At 30.7% G+C, this 23316-nt stretch overlaps 1 protein-coding gene across 10 annotated transcripts in view; it reads left to right on the top strand.

The window, feature by feature from the left end:
* Nucleotides 1-21737, top strand: part of LOC111629993 (H(+)/Cl(-) exchange transporter 3-like) — an 83412-nt gene extending 61675 nt beyond the window's left edge. For all 10 annotated transcript variants that reach the window (XM_023373980.1, XM_023373974.1, XM_023373973.1 and 7 more), the window contains 14 exons: nucleotides 2258-2338; nucleotides 6479-6661; nucleotides 10256-10345; nucleotides 11904-12025; nucleotides 12104-12245; nucleotides 12334-12419; nucleotides 14776-14897; nucleotides 18036-18150; nucleotides 19271-19366; nucleotides 19436-19494; nucleotides 19575-19682; nucleotides 21172-21290; nucleotides 21360-21454; nucleotides 21530-21737. In XM_023373980.1, the coding sequence (XP_023229748.1) occupies nucleotides 2258-2338; nucleotides 6479-6661; nucleotides 10256-10345; nucleotides 11904-12025; nucleotides 12104-12245; nucleotides 12334-12419; nucleotides 14776-14897; nucleotides 18036-18150; nucleotides 19271-19366; nucleotides 19436-19494; nucleotides 19575-19682; nucleotides 21172-21290; nucleotides 21360-21454; nucleotides 21530-21599 (1488 nt within the window). In that variant the 3' untranslated portion in view covers nucleotides 21600-21737. The remainder of the gene's footprint in view (nucleotides 1-2257; nucleotides 2339-6478; nucleotides 6662-10255; nucleotides 10346-11903; nucleotides 12026-12103; nucleotides 12246-12333; nucleotides 12420-14775; nucleotides 14898-18035; nucleotides 18151-19270; nucleotides 19367-19435; nucleotides 19495-19574; nucleotides 19683-21171; nucleotides 21291-21359; nucleotides 21455-21529) is intronic.
* Nucleotides 21738-23316: the final 1579 nt, after the last annotated feature.

The following is a 23316-nucleotide window of genomic DNA, read 5'->3' as shown; positions in this document are numbered from 1 at the left end:
ACGTACGAAAAAATAGTTTAACGTATCCGATGCCGAAATTTTTCTCCGTTGCGTGTCGCTTCGCGTCAAATTTTCGTTGATGTTAAGCCTAACAAAGACTATTGTATCGTTAAAAATTATTTTTTTATTTTGTACAAACAAAATAAACATATTGAAAAATATAAAAATAATAAAAAATTATACTTCAGATGTTAATTTAGTATCAAAAACGTAAAATATTTGAGTAGCCCAAGACATAGCCAATGATTGAAGTGCCACAGCACTGGCGAAAATTTAAGTTTGCCGACTGAAATTCTTTCGGATGATTAACTTTCGGAAAATCGACGCTCTACTGTAATTATTTTTTCTTTAAGTTTATTAAAGAAAATATAATAGATCCTAAATTTATATCTATAATATTTATTATTATTAATAATGACTTGCTCTTCTTTAGTAGTTGAGTTATTGGTTTTTTTTTTTGTTAAAGAGTTGTCCAGTTTTGACTCAGACATTTTCATAAACTTTTGAATTTGATCATCGTTATTGAAACTTTTTTTATTTAGTTTATTTTGAAGAGCTTGGCAATGATGATAATTAGTTGGGACAAGATGCAGTTAATATAAGGATTGGGGAATATCAGATCACTCAAGCTCAATTTTTTCTTGTGTTGCTCTTACTACACAACAAAACACATTTTTTCAATTAATAAAGCATCATATACTCTATGATGCTTTTCTCAGTTTTTATTGCATCCTCTGATGGTATTGAATAATCATATCTGCAGAAATTTTTAACGAATGTTGCTTTGTTAATCCCACCATAAGCACAATGATATCTTTCTTCCATGCCAGCTAATTGTTAGATCCATCAATATTTGCAGGTTCTTTTTTTTTCAGACAATATTCTCTTAGACTACCTGATTTTAGTTATTAGTGATGACTTTCTTAAGAAATGGTATGTTGTTTTGCCGTGAAATAAGGCCATTTTACAATTGATTGTTGGTTTGCTTTATTACTCTTACTAAGAATGTAGAACTAATATTTCCAAATTATTGACTTTGTCAATTTTTCCAAATGACACATGATGAATTGTGATTATCTGTTCAGCCTCTCTGCTAATATCCTGATTGCTTGATATTTTCTGGAAAGAAAATAAAAATGAATATTTACTAAAGCAACAAGTTATTTATGATTCCGCTCAATACATTTATGATAGAAATTTTATTAATTGGGATTTTTACATTGTCTAAAAAAAATTTGAATCGTTTGTTGTTTAAGCAGTGGTCACAATTTGCTCTTTTTGGCCACGTGGACAATTGCGACTGCAGTGGCTAAAAGTTTTACAACCCAATTGGGAGATGCTCGAGACATGGCCGTAAAAAAGTTAAAAATTTATTGACAAAATTCTTGACATTGTGTAATTAGAAAAGTGAACCAAACAGATCATCCTCTACATTTTGATAAGATGAAAAGGGTATTCTAATTTGATGATATTCTAATATTAACAAAAAAATTCAACAGGCACATGATTATGGATTAATTCTATAAATCGTGATTACGACTCAGTGCTTCAGTATTCCACCATTTAAATAGTCATGGTAACTTAAAAACGCAGGCATTTGTTCTTTAGTTGTAGTTGCACTTGTGCAGTACAGTAATACCCCAAACTGACGCGATAGGTGGGATCGAGCGATAATCGTGTAAGTCGAATTCTCATAAGTCAGGGTAAAATTTTGCAATTTGTGTAAAATCCAAGTCGGATGTATGTAAGTTAATAAATGTTCTTGTTAATCTTATCTCGTCTTTTGATTCGTTCACGGTTACAAGAAATCACCACATAGGGTCTTTCAAGTCTCCATAGATATAACAAACACAGAAATAAATAACACAAAATAAATTGTAGCTGTGTGTCAATTCCACGCGACACGTCTGAACATATAAGCTGAACAATAGTGTGGGGGGAGTGAGTAATTGAGAGCTACGTGGCGCTCAAACAAAAGACAAATCGACGAGATTTGAAAATTGTGTAAGTTGAGGTAGCGTAAGTCGAGGTATTGCTGTATTTGCAGGGTATTGCTAGTTAATGGAAAAGGTGCAGAGAGTGACCACAACTCGGTATAAATATTTACGGATTCAAAATAATCTTAATTTTTAATATAAACTACTTTGTTTGCTTTGACTAATTTTTTAAAATAATTATAAATTTAATGGATTATTTAATAATGGATCTATTTTTATTTAAAATTTCTAAAATAGAACTTATTAAATTTACTTTCCAGATTCTTTCGGCAGCGGCTGCTGCAGGCGTTTGTGTCGCATTCGGTGCACCAATCGGAGGTGTTCTGTTCAGCTTGGAAGAAGTAAACATACATTATTACGTTGTTTAAAATTTAATTTTAGAAATCGTTTGCTTTTTAATATTTCAATTTATTACTTTTATTATTAAAACTAATAATACTAATGCTTATAATAATTTTATTTTTAGATTATTTAGAATATTAGCACATAGTAGTTAATTATNTATTTTTTTATATTTTTTATATTATTTATGTTTATCATATAATATGTTAAAATTTTTTAGTTAAATATTTAATGGTTTACAGTGATATTTAAAAATATGTTAAATAGTTAATAGTTACAGTTTATGTTAAAAGTTTAAATTTAAAATTTATTCGAAAGTTGTATTCGAATAGTTCTTGAAGATGGCCTATTGAAATTGGGCTGAAAACGTTTGAAATTAAAATAATAAGCTCGGCAAGAGTTTGGTGTTTTGTTTATATTTGAATCTTAAACATTTTAAAATAAGAGAATAATCATTGTGTTAGTGTTTTAAGTGTGTATTTTCTCTTCTTTTTCAAGTTTAGTTTTATTTTTGTATAGAAAGAATGGCTGCTAACTGGAAATTAATGTTAGAACAAAAGTCTATAATTAATTGTACAGTGCAAGTTTTCTATTTAATTTCTATTGAATTTGTGGTGTTAAATAAAAAAAAAATGTGCTGTAAATACAAAATTCTGTTGTTGTGAGTTTGATTATTTGTGCACATTCTTAGCATTATCCCAGTTAATGGAGTTTCTACTAAGTATGTTTCTTAAACTTTTTTTATAATGACATTATATTTTTTATTAGCCTAATTCATTTAGATGTAATTCTTAAAAAGTTCCATTTTTCTATGGCAGTTGTGATAATTGGTTATCTCAAATGTTTATAAGGAAGAGGGCAAAAGATTTTACATTTATTATTATTATTAATAATGACTTGCTCTTCTTTAGTAGTTGAGTTATTGGTTTTTTTTTTTGTTAAAGAGTTGTCCAGTTTTGACTCAGACATTTTCATAAACTTTTGAATTTGATCATCGTTATTGAAACTTTTTTTATTTAGTTTATTTTGAAGAGCTTGGCAATGATGATAATTAGTTGGGACAAGATGCAGTTAATATAAGGATTGGGGAATATCAGATCACTCAAGCTCAATTTTTTCTTGTGTTGCTCTTACTACACAACAAAACACATTTTTTCAATTAATAAAGCATCATATACTCTATGATGCTTTTCTCAGTTTTTATTGCATCCTCTGATGGTATTGAATAATCATATCTGCAGAAATTTTTAACGAATGTTGCTTTGTTAATCCCACCATAAGCACAATGATATCTTTCTTCCATGCCAGCTAATTGTTAAATCCATCAATATTTGCAGGTTCTTTTTTTTTCAGACAATATTCTCTTAGACTACCTGATTTTAGTTATTAGTGATGACTTTCTTAAGAAATGGTATGTTGTTTTGCCGTGAAATAAGACCTTTTTACAATTGATTGTTGGTTTGCTTTAATACTCTTACTAAGAATGTAGAACTAATATTTCCAAATTATTGACTTTGTCAATTTTTCCAAATGACACATGATGAATTGTGATTATCTGTTCAGCCTCTCTGCTAATATCCTGATTGCTTGATATTTTCTGGAAAGAAAATAAAAATGAATATTTACTAAAGCAACAAGTTATTTATGATTCCGCTCAATACATTTATGATAGAAATTTCGTTAATTGGGATTTTTAATTAAGATTTTAAAATTATTTAAATTTTGGAATGAATTAATGTTGAATCGTTTGTTGTTTAAGCAGTGGTCACAATTTGCTCTTTTTGGCCACGTGGACAATTGCGACTGCAGTGGCTAAAAGTTTTACAACCCAATTGGGAGATGCTCGAGACATGGCCGTAAAAAAGTTAAAAATTTATTGACAAAATTCTTGACATTGTGTAATTAGAAAAGTGAACCAAACAGATCATCCTCTACATTTTGATAAGATGAAAAGGGTATTCTAATTTGATGATATTCTAATATTAACAAAAAAATTCAACAGGCACATGATTATGGATTAATTCTATAAATCGTGATTACGACTCAGTGCTTCAGTATTCCACCATTTAAATAGTCATGGTAACTTAAAAACGCAGGCATTTGTTCTTTAGTTGTAGTTGCACTTGTGCAGTACAGTAATACCCCAAACTGACGCGATAGGTGGGATCGAGCGATAATCGTGTAAGTCGAATTCTCATAAGTCAGGGTAAAATTTTGCAATTTGTGTAAAATCCAAGTCGGATGTATGTAAGTTAATAAATGTTCTTGTTAATCTTATCTCGTCTTTTGATTCGTTCACGGTTACAAGAAATCACCACATAGGGTCTTTCAAGTCTCCATAGATATAACAAACACAGAAATAAATAACACAAAATAAATTGTAGCTGTGTGTCAATTCCACGCGACACGTCTGAACATATAAGCTGAACAATAGTGTGGGGGGAGTGAGTAATTGAGAGCTACGTGGCGCTCAAACAAAAGACAAATCGACGAGATTTGAAAATTGTGTAAGTTGAGGTAGCGTAAGTCGAGGTATTGCTGTATTTGCAGGGTATTGCTAGTTAATGGAAAAGGTGCAGAGAGTGACCACAACTCGGTATAAATATTTACGGATTCAAAATAATCTTAATTTTTAATATAAACTACTTTGTTTGCTTTGACTAATTTTTTAAAATAATTATAAATTTAATGGATTATTTAATAATGGATCTATTTTTATTTTAAATTTCTAAAATAGAACTTATTAAATTTACTTTCCAGATTCTTTCGGCAGCGGCTGCTGCAGGCGTTTGTGTCGCATTCGGTGCACCAATCGGAGGTGTTCTGTTCAGCTTGGAAGAAGTAAACATACATTATTACGTTGTTTAAAATTTAATTTTAGAAATTGTTTGCTTTTTAATATTTCAATTTATTACTTTTATTATTAAAACTAATAATACTAATGCTTATAATAATTTTATTTTCTAGATTATTTAGAATATTAGCACATAGTAGTTAATTATCAGCTTGTGATATTCTATTCTATTAGTAAAGATAGTTTTATTAAGATAATGTCACATTTGAAGAGTTTAGCATTATGTAAAAGTCAGTACATGCAAAGAAATAAAAAATAAAGTAAAAATTCATTGAAAATATTGGATTGTGTTAGAAATACAGTAGAGCGTCGATTTTCCGAATCAATTGGGGACTGGGGTTGTCCGGATAACTGATTTACGTACGAAAAAATAGTTTAACGTATCCGATGCCGAAATTTTTCTCCGTTGCGTGTCGCTTCGCGTCAAATTTTCGTTGATGTTAAGCCTAACAAAGACTATTGTATCGTTAAAAATTATTTTTTTATTTTGTACAAACAAAATAAACATATTGAAAAATATAAAAATAATAAAAAATTATACNTATTTTTTTATATTTTTTATATTATTTATGTTTATCATATAATATGTTAAAATTTTTTAGTTAAATATTTAATGGTTTACAGTGATATTTAAAAATATGTTAAATAGTTAATAGTTACAGTTTATGTTAAAAGTTTAAATTTAAAATTTATTCGAAAGTTGTATTCGAATAGTTCTTGAAGATGGCCTATTGAAATTGGGCTGAAAACGTTTGAAATTAAAATAATAAGCTCGGCAAGAGTTTGGTGTTTTGTTTATATTTGAATCTTAAACATTTTAAAATAAGAGAATAATCATTGTGTTAGTGTTTTAAGTGTGTATTTTCTCTTCTTTTTCAAGTTTAGTTTTATTTTTGTATAGAAAGAATGGCTGCTAACTGGAAATTAATGTTAGAACAAAAGTCTATAATTAATTGTACAGTGCAAGTTTTCTATTTAATTTCTATTGAATTTGTGGTGTTAAATAAAAAAAAAATGTGCTGTAAATACAAAATTCTGTTGTTGTGAGTTTGATTATTTGTGCACATTCTTAGCATTATCCCAGTTAATGGAGTTTCTACTAAGTATGTTTCTTAAACTTTTTTTATAATGACATTATATTTTAAGGAAATCTTGGTTTAAATTTCTGCATAAATATTTTATCATTTAATATAATTAAAAAAAGAAAATACTAAGTTTTATATTTTAATTTAAGTAAAATACTTAATAATTGAATATGAAATAATAATTAATATTTCATTTTCAGATCAGTTATTATTTTCCATTGAAGACCTTATGGCGATCATTTTTTTGTGCATTAGTTGCGTCGTTCGTTCTACATTCTATTAATCCTTTTGGTAATGATCATCTTGTCATGTTCTATATGGATTATAAAAGACCGTGGATATTTGTAGAACTGTTTCCTTTTATAATACTGGGACTTCTTGGTGTAAGTATGAATTTTTGTAATTATTTTTTAATGCATTTACAGTTGGGGGGTCTGTATATATGAGAATTGCATATCAACATGGTCCACAAAAAGATGAAATTCTGCAAAATCTGTACTGAAAAAACAGGATATACTGCTCACAATGTACTCAAAACATACCTAAATCCAGTAACAAAAATGATGATGATCTTTAAATGAGATTGAAAACATTAGTTCAATTATTAAATTGTTTTTGGTTATTATTGGATTTAGGTATATTTTGAGTTAAAATCTGTACTTTCACTCAAATAGCTCCAAATATTTCCTACGTATGCATTTAAGCATTTACAATTAACAGAAAAATGTTTGAGTGTTTAAGGAGTTTGAATTATATTTTGCAATAATCTGTAATATTTTGGACCCATGTTTTTGAAGACGTTATATCAAAATTTTATTTACATAATTAAGAATAAGGTATGCATCAGATTATTTACTATTGGATTCAATACAAAGTCATTACTTTCTTCAATAGATGCACTTCATTTTTGACTCTTGGGTATTCGTGTAAGCACTGTAATATTTTAAGCACAACTAACGTAATGCTGACAAATGTAACATAAATATCATAAGCTGTACAATTAGATGATGCTCATTATGATACTGAAGATGCATTTGTCCCATTATCACAAAGCGAATGTAATGAGCTGTAGCTGAATCTTTAACATTAGAAATTTTGTGGCCACCACAAATGTACAGATGTGAAGACTCGACTATTATGTGTTATAAAATATGATGTGTTACACAATATGCATAATAAGTAAAACCTCAAATAAATAGATAATAATTGTAAATAAGCATATAATAAATTTTATTGCATACATAATAAAATAAATTTAATTTTAGAATATCCTAGAAGAAAAGATTGGCTCAAAGCAGGACTTGAACCTACAACTCCTGCTTAATGTGCAGATACATTGCTGGAGGATTACACAAAGGTCTAGGTAGTATAACTGGCAACACGTCTGCAGTAGGAAGCAGACATGTAGGAGTTGTAGATTCGAGTCTGACTTTGGGCTAATCTTTTCTTCTAGAATATTTAAAATTAAATTTATTTACATTTAATTATTAAATTTAACAAGAGGTGGCAGCCTAACTGCTTACCTCCTGCCATATTACTTAATAATTGTTTAACTTTAATTGCTCAACAAAGGGAATCAGCTGTTCATCTGCTATTTGAAGTAATTATCAAGTTGACTGTATTTATTATAATTGTTAGTATTTTTTATTTATATGCAAAAATTATATTTTAAAATAAANTATATATAAAAGACTGTTTTTCTAAGTAATCTAGAATCTAGCTGCAAGGACCCGCTTCACTGGGCAAAAAGTAACAATAGTGAAGATTAAGATAATTACATTATAGCTAATCTTGCCCGTTTTCACAGAATGCAAGAATTAGGTCCCCCGTTTCCAGACTAATTAGAGAATTTTTATGTTTAGTCAAACAAACTATTTTCAACGTTTCTGGAACATTTACAATCGTTCTATAATCGAACTGATATTCGAATTTTATGTTCGAATTTAATTCGAACAAATTTGAACAAAACATTCAAAATAAAAAGCTACTTTCAACCACTTTCAGCCTCATATCTCCCGCACCCTTATAGCTATCGAGACGCAACCACCCCTATGCAGGAATGGAGACTTGGGGCTACCACCACATACAAACACCATTCACGTGCAATGTGTAGTTTTTGCGGAAAAGTGAAATATAGGGACACACACGTCCATTTTTATATATATATATATTGGCATATTTTTATTTTGATATTTAGTTAACTGTTTTTTGATTCTTTAATATAAAACTGTTACAAAATTCTTTGAAATTAAATGTTTTTAAACTTATTTTGATGAATGTCGAAACAAATTCATATTGTGATTATTGTATTTGTGTATGTAATACTTATACAGTAGACTCATTGTAATCATGGATATTGTTGTTGATTTTTAATGTCATAATTAGCAAGTTCCAACATATTTAAGATAAATACACTTACTAAACTTTGATTATTATAATTAGAATTCAAGTATAGTTATCATTGTCATCACTATTAGCCTCAATGTGTGGCTGATAGCATGCAATTATCATGAGTCTTAATTACTGTTTTAAAGGTTAAACATTGCAACTTTTTTTACTGATGTTTTAATTATTTACTTACTGTATGGTAGTTTTAATTGCTGACATTTCTTCGTTTGTTTTCTGGACGAATTAGTATTAATAATTATAATTAATAAATTGTCAAGTAAACTTTATAATTGTTTAAACAATCTTTTTTGTGTCAGAGTCAATGAAACCAGAATTTCCACTAATTGTAGTCTTAATTACTTACTCCACCTTATGTAAGTTGTTTGTGTTATTGATATAGGCAAGTCTGTAAATGATTACAATTGATGAATTTTATTGTATACATAAATCATCTTAGAGACAACTTTATTGTTGTTTTCCTTGAACAGTTTGAGCTTTTATGTTAGTAATTTACAATTGAACAGTCTTTTTCCCATACAGGATTGCTGTTTTTCTGTTGTTTTGTGTAAAATAATTCATTGCACTTTCTTCTGTTATACTTAAATCACCTTAAGATTTCCTCCTTTTGGTTTGCTTTATTTTGATTAAAATTGTTCTTCCTTCTACAAAATAAAAACTAAAACTATTTTATTTCTACAATTTTTTAAGCTTATTTATTTGAACTTTGGTTGATTGAAATAGTGTATAATTAATGCTTGAAGTAAAATATTTAGTACAGTTGACATACTCCAAAATTATTGGGACCAGACACTTTTTGGATTTCAGAATTTTTTAGATTTTGGAATGGCAGTGCTGTATTTACATACCTTCTACTGGTATCGATAAAAGTAAGGATTTCTTAGGATTCCACTAATTACCAATGTGATTGACAAGGGATATTTGAGCCTTTGTGTTTTGATGATAAATTATTTTTGACATACTTTGTTTCTAGATCTTCATTTCTAGATATAGAAAAACACCACACTACCATAGATTGAAAAGTCACCTAAAAGTAAATTAAATATCCTGAGCAGCAAAGATACATCCGACTTGTAAATGACTTGTTGTTCAGACTAATAATTCTCCACACTCCATAAAAAACTGATAACTGATAGGCTTTTGGAATTTTGAATAACATTGTCAACTGTATTATTATTTCAGAAAGTTAGATCATTAATTGAGAAGTGTTTTTAGAACTTGCATAAAGATTTTATTTCTAAAGATAAATTTATTGTCAAAGAATAAATCTAAATTTACATTATCTTATTTTTATTCATGGTTTAAATTGATTTTCTGTTCAAAATAAACTAATTATCGTGGATAATTGGGAGTTTGATGTACTGTAAATCACATCAGCTAATTGGCAATCCAATAGTAATGCTAAAAAGTGGTTTTACTTTTTGTAAATTAAAAAGGAAACTTATTTGAATTTTGTCTTTTTTTCCTGTAATAAATTATCTATATTTTACAAGTTTAATAAAATTTTCTAAAACTAAATGCTTTGTTAAAAATCTTTTTGTAATCTGTATTGAAAAGCCGACTTATTTCAGGGTATCGTCGGTACAATCTTTATCAAGTGCAATATTTGGTGGTGTCGTTATCGAAAAACTTCGAAACTAGGAAAACATCCAATTGTTGAGGTAATTGTATATATTTTTTAATATTTATATTGTAGGTACATTTTAGAAAGTAAAGTGATTTTATTACATAAATAATTTTAAAGCTGTTTCTTTGCAGACACACTAAGGTGACATATATCCTGTAAAACCAACTGAATAAATAGTCAATAAGTTGCCAAGTGTTGATATATGTCACCTTAGTGTGTCTGCAAAGAAACAGCTTAATAACAACAACACGGTTTCATCAGAATCAAAAAATTTTAAAGCTATTTTATTTTATTAAGAAATTCAACACAGTCTCATACTCTATTCAGAGAGTAATCTACATTCAAATTTAATACAATTTTTTAAAATGTGTATATGTAATGTAATTCAATATTTTAATGCGTAATTTGTTTGACATATTACTGAGAATCATTATGGAGAAATCATTATGAGAATCATTATATCTGAATATTTTGCATCAAAGACAGGATTAGAAATTTTTAATTTTTTCTATAAAATTTGTGTTAGTTTTTATTTAAAAAAAAAAGTACATTGTAAAAAATTCTACAGATTAATCACTTAATTGAAATTATTTATTTATTTTGGTGAAACAACTTTATTTGTTAAGAAAAGTAATTTATAAATTATAAATTTTTTTTAAAGCAATTTTTGTCAAACTGACATACTTAGCTGTGTGTCCATGCTCATGCTATGTGCCATCCAACTCTGCAAAAATTTTGATTAAAAAAATTTACTACTTCTTATCAAAGGTCCGTAAAAAACGGGCAGAAAATTACTGTCTTGTACAATTGATTGTATACAATTTTGATTGCATGTATAAAGACTGGTTTTTTGCTGACTTCATTTTTGATGATCCAACATTGCCAAAAAGGACATTGGGGGTTACTTGTGATTGCTACTAGAGATAGGCATGACATCATGGATGTTGGCCTGTGCAAGATGTAATGACATGACCCTGACCATTTGTCCCTATAAGACATCCTGGGGTGCTATGGCTTTCAGCTATTTAAATGTTCTGACCGCTTTATTCTGTGTCCAAAAAATACAGAAAAACCATTTTCCGGTCCTTCTGAGAAAAACCTTGGCCTTGCCGTCATTTATTTCCGGCCAAATTTGTTTCACATTAGCCACACCATCATAAGGTATGAAGGGATAAAGTCATCAAATAGGAATTATTAAGCTGTTTTTTCTTGCTGGGGACCTCAAATGTGATTCATAGTATGCAATTGTCATCAGTCTCAACCATTACTTTAAGTGTTAAATGATTTAATTATTATTTGCTTGCAATAGTTTAAATTACTATCTGTTCCTCACTTCAATTATATACTAGCTGCTGTTAAAGACAGTAGTGCAAGAACAGCAGGAAAACAGTGCTGGATGGCTGGAACATTTATTAATATTAATTAATAATTATAAGTTATAGATTTTGTAATAGTTTTAATATCTTTTTAATGTTGTTGGTTAGTTATCAACACCAATATAAGTTAGATTCAAACTTTTTACGTAAGTGGATTCTATTGTATAACATTTTTATTGAGGAAAAAGTAAATTTTACATTTTAAAACTTTTCCAGGTATTGGTAATTGCATTAATTACAGCCATTATTAATTATCCAAACAAATTTACCAGAATGAACATGGGAAATCTTATAAAATTGCTCTTTAGTCAATGCAACATTGCTGCTTCTCCATTTTGGTAAAATATTTAATTAATAAATTATAATTTTTACAGAATTTTCTAAATGGCAAAAATATATTTATTAATTACTTATAGCGACGATTTTAGAAATTACACCATGGAAACTGGAGACACGGAAGCGTCGGGTGGTGGATCTGGAATGCACCAGTCAATATGGCTGCTCTGTTTGGCATTAATAATAAAACTTTTAGTAACTATATTCACTTTTGGAATTAAGGTACAATTTACTGAAATTATAAAAAAAACATACTTCAGCAAGTTTTTTTAACATTTCAGAATTTTGTAACATTCTGTTTCTAATTTAGGTTCCTTCAGGAATTTTTATACCCAGCCTCACCATGGGAGCAATTATTGGAAGATTAATTGGAATTGGAATGGAAAATATTGCAATGTAAATTGAAATAGTTTTGATAATTATAAATATTTAATTATTAATAATTTTAATGTATTAAGTTTTTAAGTTTTAATCTTTTAGTAAATATCATAAATTTTACATAATTTTATTATGTAAATTAAATAGCACATTGCTTGTATTTAAGAGAAGTGGTAAAAATTATTTTAAAAATACACATTTTTCACTTTGTATAACATATGTAGTGCAGACTAGGGCCATGCTAATTGATATTGATATTCTGGGCATGATACCAAGATTCCTTCAATATATCAATACAGTAATACCCCGACTTATGCGAACTTGGAGTTACGCGATTTTTCAAATCTCGTAGATTTGTCTTTTGTTTGAGCACCATGCAACTCTTGATTACTCACTCCCCCCACACTATTGTTCAGCTTACATGTTCAGACGTGTCGAGCGGAATCGACGTGTAGCTACAATTTATTTTGTGTTATTTATTTCTGTGTTTCTTATATCTACGGAGACTCGAGAGACTCTATGTGGTGATTTCTTGTAACCGTGAACGAATCAAAAGACGAGATAAGATTAAAGAGAACATTTATTAGCTTACATACATTCGACTTGGATTTTACACATTGCAAAATTATACCCCGACTTACGCGAATTCGACTTATGTGGTTATTGCTTGGTCCCACCTATCGCGTAAGTTCGGGGTATTACTGTATTGTAATTGCTTATCGGTTTGTTTGATACATCAGTTATTGGCATGGCACTAGTGCAGACTTTCTCAAGAAGTTTGTTTATCAAAGAAACTTGGAGTCAGTTTACTTAATTTTGTATTTTAACATATTAAAATAAGCATTGTTAAAAGTTAATTGTTTTTTACCCATTAAAATACTTTCAATTCTCTAGTTAATAAATTTGCATAAACAAAACAATTAGATTACAAGGCATTTTAGAATGATAGTTTCATAAGTTTGATGGATAATTTCATTATATCTTTATATCTTTTGACCTTAGTGAAAATTTTAAGAGCCTCAAATTTTGATCTTTTTATTAATAACCATTAGTTCCAATTATAAAATATTAGGTATATTTGAAACAGTATTTGTTCAAACACTTATATTATTGAAATGAGAATGAGAAACTCCAAAAATATTAGCTATCTCTGTAACTGATGTGATCCATACAGCTATATTTATTACATCATCTCATATAGGCTTGAGACAACTTGATTAGAAAGACCCCAGGTACACATTCTTCATTAGGCCAAGCACAAACTAGTTGGTTGCAGCAAACTGGTCAGGTATGGTCAAACTAAATTTTGTATGATTGTTGTAGGTTTGACCGTTGATCACAGTGTCATTGATTTGATGTCACTCTACATCATACTGTTTGATGAAAATTAGGCAGTATCTTCCACAAATATTGGAATTTTTGTGCAACAATTGTCAAGCACTCATGCATAGTGAAATATTTATGACATTTGTTTCAACTACAAGCTGCAATTTTGAGTCAATTTTTTGAATGATTATCACACCTATAAGAACATCATAATTATTTCATTAAACTATAGAAACTATAAAAATATATATATTGCTAAAAATACTTTTAATGAATCCATTGGCAATAAAAACTACACAAGACAGCATATCGTGATTGCTGATTTGTCATTTTGTACAAAACTTTTCTAAGTGATAGTTTATAGGGAGTTGAAGAAATGTTCATTGGTTCTTTATAGCTATATCAGAGTCACGTGACTACTTTTCCTTCAAGATTTTTGAAGGAAAGTAGTCACGTGGCTACAGAAATATAATCTGATATAATGTTGAAAGAGACATTGTTGACTAGTTTACACTGGTCTTTAGGTTATGCTACATATAGCTAGAGATTGATCATCAAGACTTGATGATTATTTAATAATCTAAAGTATGAAGCAGATGGATAAAAATAATGTTTGTAAATACATCTAAACTTTATAATAAAATTTAGCCTATTATATAATCTCTCTTGCTGGTGTATTTTTGATCAACAAAACTTAATGTTTTTCAGATTATTTTATAAATAGTTGTACAGAATAATTTATTTTATTTGTATAACTGGTTTGTGCAGATATTCTGAAAAATGCAAGAGGAAAACATTTTTAATTCATGCCTAATATCATATTTAAATCATCTTCAGATTTATTTGTAGAGTGAAGATTTTGACAAATTAAGGGAATGACCTTAAAAAGTCAAAATCTTCACACTACAAATAAAATTGAGGAAGATTTAAATCTAAACTTTACTTTAAATATAATATAATTGAATGCTTATTTTCTGCCAGTTACAGAATATAAAATGAATATGCCTATTTCACATTTATTATGATCAACTCTGTTTATCTCTTGCAGTGCAAATAAAAACAGCTGGCTGTTTCGTGAAGCGTGTCGTACAGGTGAAAACTGCATAACTCCAGGGCTGTATGCCATGATTGGTGCGGCAGCTTGTCTTGGCGGAGTGACGAGGATGACCGGTAAGTTCTTGTTTTAGATCGATTTAAGAATATTTATTTGCTGTGTATAAGAAACAAATATTAAAAACAATTTTTTTAAAAATGAACACAAATATCCCTATGAATTATAACATATATGATATTTCTAATATACTTTGTTATATAAGATAGTTATTTAATTATGTTAGTTATATAGATAAAATGTATTTTGCATATTATAACAATAATAATAAATTTGACATTAGAGTATAAACATAAATACATAAAAATTTTTTTATTATACAAGGTATTCTGCTCTAAAGTACCCAATTTGATTTGGCTATAAAAAATTAGTGGTTAAAGATATAAATTCACCAAAGATTTTGAGATAAAAACTTGCCAAATATCTCTGAAAAAAATCACGTTTTTGTGTGTGAGCACATAGTGACAACATATAGATGTTGTCACTATGTGCTCCAGCAGTCATAGTGACAACATCTAGGTGGTGGGCAATTTCTTGGTATATAAGCTGCAGCATATCTTATCTTACAGTGGTGAGGGCTGCGATGATGTGCTCCCAAAGATCCAAAGGTCTCTGATCAAAATTTTCTAAACCATATCTTTCATGTAGTCCCATAGAAAGAAATCTAGAGATCAGATTGGGAGATCTTGGCAGCCACGTTAACAGGCATACTAGATTATGACCTGCACTTTCTCCTGTGGCTAAGCTATTACCCATGACTGAACAGTAATGCTCACAATTCGATTTATGCACCATCTTGCAATATGAAAAAAAGTCTATAAAACTTGATGAGATTTCTCACAAGATGTCACTTGTTGTTTTTATACATCTTAAACAATTCATTTTTCTATGGCAAATTAAAATTGGATACTTTTGAGCAGAATACCCTGTATTTGTGATCGGCTTTCGTAAGCATATGCCCTTCTGCCACACAACGATCTGTTTACTTACATTGAGATACAAAGTTTGTTGTCATAGCAAAATGTTTTAGCATGATAGAGCTGTTGGTAACAAAATTATAAATAGTTTTAGTTAATTTTTAAACAAACTTTTTTAGGGCGAAATAATGCACTTATCATCAAAGAATAAAAGATTATTTATAGAAAAATGGAGTGATATCAATATGTTCTTCTCTAACTGCACTTACAAATAAATAAATAATCCTTAAAAACCTTTAAAACACAGTCTTTTTATTACAGCATCGGTTCTATTATTTAACTGATTCGGTATCATTTCATAGAAATAGGAATTTTTTTTATTCTTTCCTGAAGAGTCAGTTAACTGACCGAAAACGTTAGATGCTGTAATAAAAAGTCCTCATTTTAAAGGTTTTTAAAGATTATTTGGTAAAAGTTTACCTAGGTAGTCCCAATGACGGCACTTCTGGCCATCTTGTTTGCGAATGCGATGTCCACAAACAAGATGACAACTGGCGCAGCTGCTTACTACACTGGCATTTGAAGAAATAATCTTTTACTCACCATTGACATATTTCTAATACCTTTTCTCCAATTTATTCAGTAAAAACATGGTTGGATGATTCTATGATAACTTTGTCCTTTTCCATCATAGAAACTTTTTCTACATTCTTAACACACATCTCTTCATTCTTCTTCTTACAATTTTCGAATTTATTTGGCACTTACTTTCACGACTGAAGGTACAATATCTGGCTCTCTTCAAACTAAAACATGTCTCGCTCTTGGATAAAACTTACTCGTATGCTGAACAAACAGGTCGAACCTTTTTCCTAGTTTTTTCATTTTGCTCAAAACAATCTTGTCGATTTTGACAACCTTTCCAGGTCCATCCAATTTTCGTTTCAGTAAAATTAGATGATGAAACAATCATAATGTGTCATGTGAAATTTGCCCATTCAACAGCTGTTCGACTACTCATGCCCATAGCCAAACAGCTGATGCTCAACGTGTATTCTATGCAAATTAGATGCCAAATAAACAAAAAAGTAATTTCCCAAGAAATTTTCCCAAATTTACGTTTAATTACTTCAAATGACGAACTGTTCGTCTTGCAATTATGATATCTGAAAGAAACAGAATCACGATTCTTTCGATAATTTAATTTACGACGACCATCACATTTCGAACAAACTGCATCTGCAGGTTGCATACCAAACTTTATGGCAAACGTAACAACTGATGTATTTCACAATTTTTTTCTTTTTGTCACAATTAAATTCCAAATATTCCAATATTATAAAATGAAAAAGTAATTTCTTGAAGCAGACTTCTGCCATAAAAATTGTTGATGTTTTCCAAGCTCTGCCATTACAATGATAAACAACAAAATATGAATTATAAGTTTCGAAAAGAAATGATTTACACAACAGTACATAACTTTTTGAACCTAAAAATTTAAATTACTCTTAACACAGTTATAAAATGTTAAGAAATTATTTTAGTATTGAAATGACATTAGGAAACTTGCAAACTAAAGACAGCGACACCTAGATTAACTTTCAAAACTTTCGTATTGTCAAGGTTCTGGAAGTGCCACCATTGGGACTACCTAGGTAAACTTCTACCAATTATTTATGTATCAATATGTGAACTTATATATAATAAAAACTAATAGTTGTATTCTCTTATCAGGCTATTAAGGCTAAAAATAATTACTAATCAATTTGGCAGGAGGCAGGCCTCCAGGCTGCTACCCCTTGTTAGATATAATAATAAATTAATTTTATAATATTTAAGGAATAAAGGAATCCAGCTGTTAATTTCTTATGTGAATTGTATATCCAATATATTTTAGTGAGATTGTTACAAAATTTAAATTTCTCAAAACAAAACTGCCAAATGAATTTTGTTTTTGTGAAAATATTTTAAAATTGCATTGTTATTTAAGTTTAGATTTGACAGAATTTCTAACTTCAAAATTAAGTTAGGATTATTTCTATCCACAAGCATAACTTAAACAGTCACTTTAATATTATAATTAAATGTATTAGAGGTATCGCTTCCAATTTTACACCCATCTTAAACAATTAAGTTTAAGTATTGTCTACAAATTAAATTTGATTGTATTAGTACAGACTTTGTATTAACTGAACTTTTGTATTAATATTTCATAGCATTTGATAAAAATTTAAATATTAGGTTTTAAAATTTGTATATAAAAATAAATGTACCGGACAGTTTCTCTGGTGGTGGTGATGTTCGAGATGACCGGAAGCGTCAACTACATTGTTCCTCTTATGGTGGCTATCATGACCAGCAAGTGGGTGGGTGATGCTTTTGGAAAAGAAGGAATGTATCCTTTTTATTACGAGATACTGAGTTAAGTTGTAAGGAATTTTAAATTGATTTCTTCAGATTGTAGTATTCAAAATGTAAAGATGATTTACGAAGCAAAATATTTTGTATTTATGTTAAGATTCCGTACTCATCAGAATCTTATTGGAAATGAAAACTCACATAAAATGAAAAAAAAATCATTTCATAAAATGAAGCAAATTCATTTCAAATAAAATAAATCAAATCAAATCAAATAAATGTACAGTATAAAAATCAAAATTCAATTATTATAAAATATAAAATGAAGCAAATTTTTTGCTTCATTTTATATTTTATAATAATTGAATTTTGCAAATAAAATATGGGACTTTTCTTGAATGAATGAATTTAAAAACAGATGATCAAAGAAAAGTATAAGTCATGAGTAGTAGTGTGAACAGTTGGTGACGACTTGAATCAGACTAGGTGATGCCGTGACCTAGTGGTATGAGAAGTGCATTTTGTCACGTGTTGCCAGCTACTTTCACCACCACTAATGAGTTCTGCTTTTATTTCATTACCTAGTATTATGGTCAACAACATACATACCCTTATATCCTCAATTTCACACTGTTTTGGAGAGTTGTACAGTTATTCAATACATACAAATTTAATGGTAAGTTTCTTTTGAGACAATGAAATGTTAAACTGATTTTGCAAATAGTTTACATCCAAGATTGGACAGATGGTTATGCAGTAAGGCATTAGCTACTGCACAACCATCTGGAATTTATTTTTGTTCTATGGATGCTAAGAGAGCTCTTTTTTCCCATAACTGTCATGAGCCTGACCTGGCCCGCAATGGGTTGTCAGGTGATGGGACAGATCACCGACGAAAAATTTTAAATGTTTGCTAGATTCATTTAACTTCCTCGACCACCCGGCCCTTGACTGTCCAGATTGGCGGTTGGGACTTAAATTGTGGGGTCTAGATTGGATTCGTTACAAACGACAAGTTGGAATGTTGTCCCTCTTCCATACTGATTCTATTGCAAGTGAACTTGCCTATAATGAGTGAAATTGCTGCCGGTTTCATAGCCTTAGATTCCGATGTTAAATAATCAGTGTCTTGTTTGCAATCCTTTACATTATCAAAGTTACGACGCCCACATACAGCTGAACTGCTACCCTTTTCTGGATAACAAGACAGAATTTACCGAGACCACGCTGGCAGCGGATGCCATGAAGCCCAAGTAATAATTTTGTTGCTTAACGATTTGAATTTTAATTATTTGTTTTTAAATATATATTTAAAAAATCAGAAAAAATGAAGAGCCTTTACAAGTCATTACGCAAGACGGCATGACTTTGGACGACATAGGTGAGTCTCTATTAACAAACTAGGAAAGAGAGTTTGGGATTTGACCAATTTAATTGGGTGAATTTTTTTTATCAAACCAGAAAGTCTGCTGAATTCTACAAGTTATAATGGATTTCCAGTTGTGGTTTCCAAGGAATCTCAATATTTGGTAGGATTCGTAGCCAGGACGGACTTGACGTTTGCACTGAGTGAGTACAAACGTATTAAACTTTTTCTAGTGTATTAGATAATAAATATTAAATGTACAGTTTAAAATATTCTATTATCCTTAAAATTAGATGTTCAAAATGTAGAAAAATAATCTTTAAATATCAGAAATTTGTCTAAATCTAACTATAATGTATTGGTGATAAAATATTTTGCTAGTGCCTGCAAATAACTTGTATTTTTGATTTTAACAATTACGCAAGTCTTAAAAAATTTAACAAGACAAAAAAATCTCTGAATGTTGTTGACAGGATAACTACAAAGCATGATCTAATGAAAAATTCTCTGTAGGAGCTGCTTTATATTTGGTAGAATAAATAAAATGTCGAGCATGCCCTTCTAATTAAGATCAGAAAGCAATAGTGATGCCAACATAACAGAACAACAACATTAATGAAATAGTAAGTTTAGTAAAAAGTATTTACAAATTTTTTAGCTTGTCAATTTTCTAAAGAATGAACCAAACAGTTCAGAACAGTTTTGAACAGAAGATATTAAACAAGAAAAAATAATGTTTAATCAAGGATTTTTTTGTGATTTTATAACAAAACAATAAAATTAGGAAATTTATTTTTTCAGTATGGGTGGTTTTTTTTAAGAAAGTTGCATTTAAACTAAAATTTGACAATTTTATGCATTTGTCATCATTTGTAATCCAGCTCCATATAATGGATTATGAAAAATGCCATTCTTTAAATTAGCAGAATTTGCATAAACGCTAAAGCCTTTTAGATTCATGTTTAGATTTTAGTGGTCTTTGAGGCATTAGATTAGGCCATTTAGAAATTTTTTTCTTCAGTGTTATTTTGGCAGCATTTTTTACTGAAAGCAATTAACTTTTTACATGAAATCAAGCATAAAATTACAAGATATGTGTAAAAATATTATAACGATAATCATTTGTATTATATGTATTAATATATTGCTTATAATAAGGTGGTAATTACTAATATTGAAGTTTCCTAACAGATTTGAAATTGCTTTCTGTTTTCTTATACTTTTCTCACTGCTTACATTTGCATACACATTGAGTTTTACAATTGTTGTAAAGTAACATTAGTGGCTTTGTACCAGTCATGAATCCATAGTTGTCATTAATTTGCTATTTTGATGTCTCGTATGCATTTTAATGTTAGCGAGACATGCCCAATAATTCAGAAAATTGTGTTCCATAGTTGTAGTTTCCTGGATGTTAATATTTAAGTATAGGTTTGGTTTTATTCGTATATGGCAAAGTGACATGTGGATGGTCTGTCGAGGAGATGCCTCATGAAAGGTCTGGAAAACTGGCCCTCATTTAGCAGTTACTAACGTAAAGAAAATGCCGAAAACTCCACTCAGCCAGCCCATTGGCGTAGTATGTGGAGCCACGACCAGTTTGGCAGTTTCGCCCGGCGGCGGGCACCATTAAATAGTTAAAATTTTGTGAGTGTTTTCAGAATTTCAGTTGTTATACTTTTTAAATCTTAGGGAATGCAAAGAAAACTCACGAAGGCATTTCCGGAAAATCTCAAGTACTCTTCACCGACCTGGCTTCTCCGGCGTGGTTGGATCCTCCGCCACTGAGACTGAGAAAAATAGTCGATTTGGTAAGTGGAATCCTCAGAAATTCGGATCCTTTTTATTCTCGTGAAACGATAAAATTTTGGAAATTTCAGGCGCCCATAACTATCACTGATCAGACTCCCATGGAAACTGTTATAGACATGTTTAGAAAATTAGGTCTGAGACAGACGTTGGTCATCCACAACGGGTAAGTCCAATCTCTTAACCATATTTAGATTTTTCTTCCAAAATAATAAACCATTATATCTGTAATTAAAATTAGGAGGTTATTGGGAATTATTACGAAAAAGGACATATTGTGCCATATAAGACAAATAAGAGGAGCTCTATGAAGGCTTTGTAAATACCGAGTTCTCGTCGGGAGAGAAGTCCCTGTACAGTTTAAAATTAAGATTTGTCGGCCTGCGTCAAAATAAACGTTTTTAGTTTGTGTATTTTTCTTTACAATATTAAAAGTTATAAAAATTAAAGTCTGCGCAAGTTTTTTCCCCTCTATCACACCTTCTTGGAAGAAATATTGTTGCACGTTTCCCGATCATCCGGAGCTTGGAAATTGCAGACATCCTCGTTACAATTAAGAGATCTTTCTCTTTTCTTAAAAGATCCATTTAACAATATATTAATATACACTGGACGACAAAAAAAATAACGCACCATGAAGGACTTGTTAGATCTGAATAAAAATTGATATGTTGCATCATCTTAGCTAGATATGTAAATGATTAGCTTTTGAGAGTAGGTTCTTATGTTATATCGCCACCAGAGGGGAAAAAATGTTTCCGCTGCCTGGTATAAAGGTGCACGCTGTGACGACTTGTGCATATGTTCTGCACTTTTATTCATGGTTTTGACTTCATTGAGTGACAGACATGCCTCTACGACGCATTCGACAGCCTTACACTCAGTTAAGTGAGTTTAAGAGAGGTCGCATTGTTGGATTGAGAGGAAGATGGTCATACTGCCGGATTGGCCGCCATCTGAACCGTTCTGATAGAACTGTTAGGATGTGTTATGAGCAGTGGGTAAGTAGGGGTACACACGAACGGCAAACAAGTTCCGGACGCTATCGACAGACCACCAGAAGGGAGGATTGTCTCATTGTACGTCAAGCACGGACAGCGCCTACAGCTTCATCGTCTACCATTCATGCAGTAATGGCACCTGCATTACGGAACAGTGTATCCAGCCGCACCATTTCCAGGTGCTTAGTAGAAGGCGAATTGATCTCCCGACGCCCAGTATGTGTTCTACCGTTAACAGCCACCCACCGACGCCTCCGTCTGCAGTGGTGTCGTGCATGACAATCGTGGACCGCTACCGACTGGCAGCATATTGTGTTCAGCGACGAATCCTGCTTTTGTTTGGGGGCTCACGATGGCCGTGTGAGAGTATGGCAGCCCGCTGGTCAAGGTGTCAATCCGGCCTATACCGTGGAGCAGCACACGGGCCCAACCCCCAGTGTTATGGTGTGAAGAGCCATAACATACGACAGTAGGACACCTCTAGTTGTCATGCGTACTACCCTCACAGCCAAACGATATGTGCAATACATCCTCCAGCCACATGTGTTGCCCTCATGGCAGGGCTTCCGACAGGCATATTCCAGCAGGATAATGCCCGGCCACATACTGCAGCGGTCTCCCAAGCATGCCTACATAACGTTTCCACACTTCCTTGGCCTGCATGATCTCCAGATTTATCGTTAATCGAACATGTGTGGGACCACTTGGGTCGCCAGCTGCGACAGCCACAGGATCTGACTCATCTTGAGTCCCAATTGCATCATGCATGGACAGATATGCCTCAGAACATTATTCGCGACCTTTATGCCTCCATGCCGAGGCGTATCACAGCTTGTATCCGCGCTAGAGGCGGCCCAACAGGATATTAGTTCCTGCACTGTATTGCATATTACTGCACAATAAAGTATATTTTTGTTTTATGGTTGCAATCATATATCTGTCTAGCAATGACGATGTCATATGCCAATTTTTATTCAAATCCAACAAGTCCATGGTGCGTTATTTTTTTTGTCGTCCAGTGTAGTTT

This window comes from Centruroides sculpturatus, unplaced genomic scaffold (genome assembly GCF_000671375.1).
Source record: "Centruroides sculpturatus isolate CEXI.00-Female unplaced genomic scaffold, Cexi_2.0 scaffold656, whole genome shotgun sequence".
NCBI classification, from domain to species: Eukaryota; Metazoa; Arthropoda; class Arachnida; order Scorpiones; family Buthidae; genus Centruroides; species Centruroides sculpturatus.
This window is presented reverse-complemented; position numbering and strand designations above follow the sequence as displayed.